The sequence below is a fragment of the Syngnathus typhle genome, linkage group LG3 (assembly GCF_033458585.1).
Source record: "Syngnathus typhle isolate RoL2023-S1 ecotype Sweden linkage group LG3, RoL_Styp_1.0, whole genome shotgun sequence".
Lineage (NCBI taxonomy): Eukaryota > Metazoa > Chordata > Actinopteri > Syngnathiformes > Syngnathidae > Syngnathus > Syngnathus typhle.
Genome location: NC_083740.1, coordinates 2,271,498 through 2,280,569, shown reverse-complemented (window position 1 = coordinate 2,280,569; position 9,072 = coordinate 2,271,498). Strand labels below are relative to the sequence as shown.

Here is a 9,072-nt window from a genome sequence, read left to right as displayed (position 1 = left end):
CATTTTTAAATTGTATTTTTAAATTCATAATGTATATTTTTTATTTTAATCATATATTGTATATTGTTTGTAAATGATGAAAAATAATCAACATTATTTTAGTTCCTCATAGCAACCATGATCACATTTAAGTTAGCATTATGCTCAAAGCTAGCTTGATTTAAAGTATACTCAAATTAAAAATAATACAAGGTTTGCTGAGGTATTAATAGCTTGTTTTAATTAGCCTTAAGGTAAAACAGCGCAGAGTGACCTTAAATCAATCGGGTGCATTCCACAGGCTAAGCTAGCTGACAAAGTCTTAAAATTAATGTTTTCACTTTATGAGCGCACCATTTCAGCCGTCATTCACTACATTCTAAGTGTGACTGCTCGAGTTATCTCCCACGAGCATCTCTGACGAGACGCTCGGGTCCAGCTGTGTGTCCCGCTTGGTAAAAAGGTGTGCGCCGGTGCGGTGGATATGTTAGCGTTAGCGCTGGGGGATAAATCACAGCACATGGCGTATAAATAGCGACGGCCACTGTGACTGGAGATGTTCGGATGGGCAGGAAGAAGAGGTTTGGATTCCGCTTCGATGCGGGCCGGCCGTGACTGTGGTCGGCTACATCCGTCACCAGCGCACCTCCGAATTTTCACCTGCTCCATCCTGCGGTCGGATCGACTGAGATCCTGGCGCATGGAAACAAGCTGCTTTTAACCTTTGGATCGCAATCAAACGCAAAGAAATGTAATACTGCTCACGGGAAAGATGATACATAATCCCACAGGATGGTGCGCTGCGCACCCGCGGGGATTTTTAACCATCGGATTAAATTAATGACACAACACATGCAAATTGAAATGTCCTTTTTACTAGCAACAACAAAAAAAACATGCTTGCTACTACAGCATTATAGGAATACTCAAGTATATACAGATTTCTTCTCATCAAAATTCACAAAAATAATAAAATAATAGAAATCTGATTTTCAATCTTTTTTTTTTTTACATGTTAGAATATTAAAGTATTACTACACAGTTTCACTTCCATGAATGGAACAACATAAAGCGCAACATTCATGTGAAGTCATTTTGAAAAGAAAAAAAAAAAATCTCAAATTATTATCACAACCAAAATTCTTTGTTTCTGCAGTCGCTAGTCTCTCAACCTGAGAAAAAAAAGAAAGAATGAAAGCAATGTGAAAGCGTCCTGTCCCACAGCCATCACCTGCTTTTTTCCCCCACTCTGACCTTCAACCGTGGCCAAGTTTATGTGGCCTCCAACGTGAACTTTGAACTCCACGCCGAAACAGCGGTTTGAGCAAGAAGCTAGCTGACATAATCTTACCACGCCACCATTGATGTGATTTAGCAAGAATAGCCTGCAAATCGGAACATTCCCTCAGCGCACAATGCTAAAAAAATAAATTGCTTCACATAATAATTTGTCATTAAAAGCCATTCAATTGCGCTAAATATTTCAGTTGATTACATAATTTAATAATAATTTTCAATGAGGGATTTAAGCAATGATTGAGTAAAGCTTGTTCGTTGACAAGTCATAAACTATGGTGGCACCGTGTTATTTTCCCATCAGCACCGCGGGGCTTTCATATTTGACAGCTCGTCTGAGTCGAGGGAAAACTATTGCTGGACTTCCACGGACGAAAACTCCGAAGTGTATAAGAGGTCTACTGTTGGGTCGCAGACAGGTCAAGGATCTTACTGCTCACTTTACGGCAAACAAATGTTATTGTAGCGTATAAAATAGTAAGTACGGGATAGGCAGTCGAGGCTGGATAATTACGTAGCGAGGCTGGGAAGGATGGTCGGGAAGTGCCCTCCCCTTACGAGGGAACAGCTGTCTACAAACCATTAAGTTGTGTGACTTACCATGTTTAGTGGAGATCAGTGAGCAAGCGAGTTCATCCTCACACCGGGCTGTTGAGGGAAATCTCCCAAAAAATGGTGGACGGTTTGAAATCTGCTGACAAATGTGAGGTTAATCAGCGGAACAATCAGGGTGCCCGTATTTTTTCCCTAGCAACCATTCAATTAGCGAACGAATAATTCGACGGCCGCATTTCAGTCGGACGATCGACCTTTCCTCTGCGTCACGTCAGAATTGTTGCTGTTGTTTTCATTCTTTGGACTCTCCTCCACGGTCCCGTCGGGCATTTGTTGGTCCGGGTCATTGGGTTTCACCGGCTCGGCATCTTTGGCATCTTTGTCCCGCGAGTCGTCTTCGGGTAGCGATGGCGACTCAGCTTCAGCTACAAGGGGGACAATAAACACAAATTGCGTCCTTATTCCAAATTTTCTTGGTCCGCTCGATCCCATTCATGCTTTAATGACTTTTTTCTCGTGAGAACTGTTTTTCTTGTTCCAAAGTGGTCATCAACATTGTCCGTGGAGACAGAATGTTGCCTTCAGGCTGTGTGGCAAGCGCAAACATGACCCCGGTGAATGTTAACTCAGTGTTGAAAGGAACAAAGCTCTAATATAAGAACGAGAGTCTGCTTATAATATAAAATGTCCAAAATATCTTTGGCAATCTAATATAATGTGCAACAGCATATAAAGATAAAACCTTTCCCTAAATTGTGGTCACTTCAAGAGTGAAGCGTAAGCAGCAGGTTTGTCAAAGGGCTCCCTCGTGTGGTCAACGGGATTACTGCATAGCACAGCCTCAGCTAAAATAAAGGAGAATAAAGTGGAGATTGTGAAAATGAACTCCAAATATTACGTGCTAAAAAAAGATTTTATTTTCTCGAAATTAAATTGTAAGACTCAAGTTAAAATATGTGCTTTTGTAACAAGGTGGACTAAACTTGTAGCGTAACCTCACTTCCCTTTTTAATCTTAAGACAGAGGAAGTTAATTCATCACAAAAGTCACTCGCTCACCTTTTGCTTCGTCTTCCTCCACATTTGTTGTCGCTTCTGCTTTTTCTTCTTCTTTTGACCTTTCAAATGTCTGCAAGCCTGGAAAGTATATTTACAATGAATAGGAAAAGTCTACACCCCCCCAGGTCAAATGCCAGGTTTTACGGTACAAAAAAAAAAAAGAGATGGAAATGTTTTCATTACGGCCGATAAGCTGTATGACTCATTTGAAAAGCAACAGAAGGCAAGATAGCGTCGACCCACCATGGTGTGGCGCGCCGTCATTGGCCAACATGGGCTCCACGGGGCTCAGAGGGACGCTGGCTTCGTCTGCTCTTGAGGAGAAATCCACAGCGTATTGCTGAAAGAAAAAAGATGATGTCATTCCTTGTTTTCAACCAAAAAAACTAAAAAGAAAACTCATCTTAATTAGGATTTATTTTGATAAATTTCTCAAAAAATTATTTATTTCTATGATATACACTTTTCACCCAAAATAAAAATAAAATTCTAAAATTAAAACGATAAAAATGAAGACTTTTCTTTCTCAAAAAATATTACCTTGTTCTCATAAGATTTTTCTAAAAAAAAAAAAATGCAACTTTCTTCTAATGAGATAAAAGAGCTACTTTTTTGTTATTTTACATTATTTATTTATTTATTTATTTTAAATCACAAAAAATGGCATTCAAACATAGATGTGTGGACTTTTTATACCCGCTATCGCCTCTTGTACTAACCCTTGCTCGCCTCCTCGAGATGAAGCAAGCGATCCCCAATCCGACAGCGACCGCGATGATCACAAGGAGGATGACGATGCCTTGGAGGGATAAAAATGGTTGGGGGGGAAAAAAAGTAACATTCATGACAACACTCATAATTGACATATTTCACTTGAGAAAACTGAAGTCCACTCACCAGCGGTGTCGTAGCCTTTTCTAGCATAAGGCTTTGCTGTTAGGGGAAGAAAAATAACGTAGCTGAAAATAATCGTTTTTTGAATATTTTACGTCAGTCGTAACAAATTTTGGAGTTTAGTTCTTGATTTATGAGTGGCTCATATTTGAGGAAAATTGTTTACTTTTGTCATTCTGCCTTCCCGTCATTTTGGTGGTGTAGATTTTAGGAGTGGTCATGGGTGGAGGCGTGGTCTCCTTGGACGTGCCTTCACTTGTGTTACCTGGGTCAACAAGGTTAGCCATTAGCTACATCAACTTACAGTGCTTAAATAATCTTACAAAAATAAAGTAATTATTTCAGCATTTTATTCCGATATTTTGCAAACCTATTAGATCCGTCCGAGGCGTGGTGGCGTTCATGTAGCTCATGGTGCTATTCATAATGGTCACGTTGCTGTTTCCCATAGTTTCGGAGATGAGACCGTTTTCTGACATTGTGCCAGGCGTGGTGAAATTAAGCCGTTCCGATTCTGTCGTTGAGCCGGGAGTGGTTTGCGATGCCGCGAGCGAGGCCAAAGCAAAGCCTGCGGGAAAAAAAAGTCACTTTGAAATACACTAAAAGATAAATGGAAAAATTGGAAATCTTGCAATATTTTTTTTTTTTATTCAAATAAAGCATATTTAAATTTTTTTTTTTTAAAATGCATACCTACCTGGCCCATTAAAAATTAATCAAATTATGAAAAATACCCCAAAATGTATTCAAATTTGTTTTCAATTTGTAAAAAATACACATTAATCAATTGAATTTGTGTTCTCTTAACAGTCTTATAGAATTTTTTTCAAATAAATATATATAGAACATGTGAAAAAACACACTCTAGATAAAAATAACAAAATAATATTTACATCATTAGCCATATTGTTAAAAGCGACAAACTTACCCAGCGTAACCAAGGACGGCGCAAAGGCTAACATGGCGCAAGTCAAGAATAAAGAATAAATAAATATATGTGGTAAAGTGTATAATTGCGCCTCGAGCTGCAAATGTGGAGGAGCCCGAAGTGAAAAAGAGAATGAAGGCCGCAGACCGCACGCAACATCCTGTCTTGCATCAAAATGATGCAAGCCACAGGAAGCCATCAGCTATTACGCGATTTTACTTTTATTTCCTCACTTTCTAATGACGCCTTTGTTTTCAGGGCCACTTCCACGTTACACACTTGCATTAAAACATTTAATTATGTTTATTAGATATAATTTGAGCTCTTCTGAAACTTTTTTCAATGTTTTTTTTTTTTTAAATATTGTACTTTTTTTGTTAGTGCTGGTTTCCACCCGCTAGGTGTCGCTGTAGCTTAGGGTTAGGACAAGCCAGTGAAGTTTGACCCAGAGGGGCCAAGTAAAAAAAGTTTTCTTATCTTTGATTTCGCAAAATTTGATAATGATTCTATTCAAAACGAAGAATTCTATACTTGATTTAATTTTTTTTTTAAAAATTAAAAAGTATTTATCATTTTAAAAAAAAATCCTCGCTTTTAGTTATGTGATTATATAAATATATTTATAAAATATGAAATCTGATGGCAAGTTTCCAAATTTGGTTCCCTTGTGTCACCAAAGTGGGTACATGGATGGATCCTCATGGTGGGGGTCCGCTCCTCAACTATGGCCAGCCTCAGGCACCAGCAGCTCGCAGGCCAATGGATGAGCTAATTGTGGAGAGATGAGGAGGAGGAGGAGGAGGAGGAGGAGAGAGTTTCTATGTGTGTGAGCGAGCCGGACCACCCACCCGGCGGATTCAGAGGCGCAGGATTCACAGCCCATTCTGTTGACCCGGCTCCGGGCGAGACCCTCCCCGATTGTTTCCGAGCAGGAGGAGGAGGAGGAACGCTAAACAGCGGGTTGCGTTTCTCCTCTTCTGGCGCACAAAAGGCGTCTGAATTGCGCCGGGAGCATTTGCGGAGTGGCCTTTCCTGCCCGTCGCGACTGTGGAGAGAAGTTCTGCTTCGCCCATCAGTCGCACCGGCAACCGGTTTTCGCCTTTATATGATAAAACATGTCAAATTCAGCAACAGACGATTTTTTGCTGATTTTCATGTCGAGTTAAACTAATATTAAACTGCTAAATATTGTACAAAGTCAAATATTAACCTTCTAACTCTTAAGAGACCAAATTAACTTTTTTTTGTTGCATATTTTTTTTTTAATCGAATGATTCATTGGTTATCTGAAATGTAATCAGTATTTGAATCGGTATTTAAGGCTTTGGCTATATTATTAAAATTAATATTATTTATAACAAACTGCGCTTTTGGCAATTATGTCGGTCGGCTAAAATCTGATGGATGAAAACAACACACACACAAACACCATATGCAGCGATACCACTGAGACGTTTCACTTTAATTGAAGTCGAAACAAAGAGCTTTGACATACTTCCTGGTCACTCTTTCCCTTTAATCAATTTCTTGCCTTTTGGCCTTATATCATCTCTAATGACTTTTCCTCACCCGCCCCCTTGTGGGGTCCTGATGCGCATACACACACACGCACATTTTCTATCCCCCTACTAAATGTGAAGGCAATACCTTGAGCATCAATACTTTAAGCCCCCTCGGGGTTCCGTCAAACCCGAACAATGGTAAAGGCCCACTGGCACCAGAACCCCACCAGGCCACCTCTGACCCCTTCCTCAACTACCCTGCTGACCCCCCCCCCCCCCCTACACACAGTTTTACATTCATCGCATACTTTTTCCAGTCGTCAATTGATTTTGACTTAGAGTTGAAATCGGATAGAGGAGATGCCAACAAATATTGATTTTATTCTTGACTTGATATTTTGAAATATTTACTGTATTCATGTCTATGCTTGTTAGCTGGCTGAGCCGTTTCCTACTTTGTTTAATTCTTTGTTTTGCGCCGTACTTAAGAAATATACAGTATTGAAGATCCTGTCATAAAAGCGAGACAAGAGCGTCCAGCGTCCTCAAGTGCTTTAATCTTTCCGTTTCAGGGAGCTCTTGACCCGAAGCGTCATCCTGTGAGTGTTTGTCGCTTTACGAAGCCAAGGGACCTTATTTGGTAAGTCAAAATGGACACTGCACACGATTGATGTGGGGCTTCTCATGTGTGGTTGAAAGAGGAGAGGGGGCGGGGCTTGAAGGTGAAGCAAAGGTCGAGCCTTGCTCTTGATCATATCTGGACTCCTTTCAAGAGTCTAATGTGTAAATGACGTCAAATGTGTGTGTGGTCGGCAATGCAGCTGCCCCCAAAATTCGGCCATTTACCGAAACACACATTGCATGATATTATCGTGTTATCCGCGTCCTTGTCGAGCATCACGTACAGGAAGCGTGTCCGACACATTATTTGCAAGGTCGGGGGTCCACCTGTGTGGAGGAACATTTGAGTGTGTGTCATGTGTATCCACACACACATATAAAAAAAAAAAAAAAACAACACAGAAGGTGCACAGATGTGTAAAGTTGGAGCTTCCATAAGGCACCACAAGTGGAATTATTCCAGATTGTATATGGGAATATTCATGAGAATATGGATATTGATTATCATTAAGGGTCGAGCGCGGCAGCCATGACTGATTTTGTTTGCGCTGGCTGACAAAATTCCAAAACGAGAAGACCACCTTCCCTTTCACGTCTTCCGACCTCCCTGCGTGTGCATAGTTTAGTCAGTGAATACCAAGCATTGTAATTTAATCCTGACCTCCTCCATCAGCACCAGGGGTCAACCTGTAGGTGTGTATTTTTATTTTTGTGGACAGAAACTCTGTTAGCATCATTCAAATTGAAGCAGTGAGACCTAAAGTGGGCCAACTAACCATTTTACGAACTCCGACAGCAGCTCCTCGTGATTCAACCCGAGTGGTCCTAATAACAAAGGTTTTACATCTGCGAGAGAGAAAAAATAGGCAATAAAATTAAAAGCGCCAGGCGCTCAAAGAGACGAGTCACGGAGCGTAAATATCGGCAGAACAATGAAGTGAGGGAACGTAAACGTCAAGTGAAGCTGGAGGCCGAGTAAAAGTCGAGCGTGAATGTCTGAATGGCCAACGGCCGATGTGTGGCTTTCAAGAAGCAGATCCTTGAAAACACTTAAAAAAACCAAAAACAACAACAACAAAAAGTCTTGTCCTGTCACACCGTAAAATGTTCTGCTCTTTACTGTTGACACTTGACTTCTACCCCTTTGGCAACTTTTCGTTACTAGCTGGTAAAGCCGGGAAGGTCCGGTAATTTTCCGTAGGTGCGCTACTACGGAAAATTACTGGCCAACTTATAAGCACTGATACATTTGTTAAATTCAGTTGAATATAAGACAAAAATATTAATGGCTGGATCAAGATCTGGTCAATATCTCCCTGGAACTCAAAGTCTCGACATTCAAGCTAGAACAGGAACAGGAACAGCTAAGTGCCCTCCATCGTATCACTGATGGCGGGTCAGCATTGCTTAAAAAAGCCCCCCGAAGCGGGTGAAAGCGGTGCCGTGACCCGCCGGTCTTCGGCGGCGGCGGATAATCCGGCATGAGAACAACCCGTCAGCCATGATGAGGCCTAACGGCGGAGGCCGATGAGGACCGCGGTGGCCAGTGTTTTTTTGTCATCTGTGCGCCAAATTAGCGTGAGGAAAGGGGAGGGAGGGGCGGGGGAGCACAGATGGACCACACCGACTGCCTCACTTTGGACTAATGTGGACATTTTCTCTCTCCGGGGTCAGATATTTACTCCTAATTAGCCGGTGGAATGCGACGCATGAGAGCGGAACAGATACGTTACCGTTTTGGCCGGAATTTCCTCTCCCCTTTTCCACGGCATGCGCTGCTTTAACCTGATTAGGTATGGCACTTATCGGAGAGAGATGAAAGCGCTCCGGGATCAGTGACGCATTGCCGGACCACCTCCTTTTTTTTCTCGATTCACCCCCCCCCCCCCCCCCCCCTGATCTGTAAATTGTTGGCAGTGATTTAGTGTAACGTCTGACACTTTGCCCTCGGCGTGACACTTGTTGGGCGGAAAAGGGGATCAAAAGGGTCGAGATTCTTTCCATAAAAAATCATGATTACTGTGTGGGGTGGGGTGGGGTGGGGGGATGAATACGAGATAAACAAGTTTTATAAGGTGAGAAAAGGGCCGTGCTGTCAGGAAGTGAGACCGTTCACAACATGTTTGTTTCTTTGCGAGCAACCAAACTGCTGGCAATGATTCAGGGCAGATTTTACCCGTTGCTTTCTTGCACACCATGAAAATCATCTTGATCATTCGGAACCTGATTGATTCTCCAT

General features: G+C 41.7%; 1 protein-coding gene across 2 annotated transcripts; it reads right to left on the bottom strand.

Moving 5' to 3' along the window:
• Positions 1-834: 834 nt before the first annotated feature.
• Positions 835-4,869, bottom strand: si:dkey-27h10.2 (uncharacterized). 2 transcript variants are annotated; one of them, XM_061275190.1, is made up of 10 exons: positions 4,711-4,869; positions 4,153-4,350; positions 3,949-4,047; positions 3,786-3,821; positions 3,608-3,687; positions 3,132-3,228; positions 2,889-2,966; positions 2,085-2,255; positions 1,876-1,966; positions 835-1,151 (listed from the first exon to the last, which is right to left on the bottom strand). In XM_061275190.1, the coding sequence occupies exons 1-9, from the start codon at positions 4,742-4,744 to the stop codon at positions 1,914-1,916; spliced, it is 846 nt and encodes a 281-aa protein (XP_061131174.1). In that variant the 5' UTR covers positions 4,745-4,869; the 3' UTR covers positions 835-1,151; positions 1,876-1,913. The 2 variants fall into 2 exon arrangements, with proteins under 2 accessions (XP_061131174.1, XP_061131173.1); XM_061275189.1 differs by having other exon boundaries at positions 1,886-1,966.
• Between the last annotated feature and the right edge of the window lie 4,203 nt (positions 4,870-9,072).

Coding starts and splice junctions, on each gene's coding strand:
- si:dkey-27h10.2 (XM_061275190.1), bottom strand. CDS start 4,744: ATGTTAGCCTTTGCGCCGTCCTTGGTTACGCTGG. Junction 4,048..4,152: donor GCCTCGGACGGATCTAATAG/GTTTGCAAAATA, acceptor TTGTTGACCCAG/GTAACACAAGTGAAGGCACG. Junction 3,688..3,785: donor AAAAGGCTACGACACCGCTG/GTGAGTGGACTT, acceptor TATCCCTCCAAG/GCATCGTCATCCTCCTTGTG.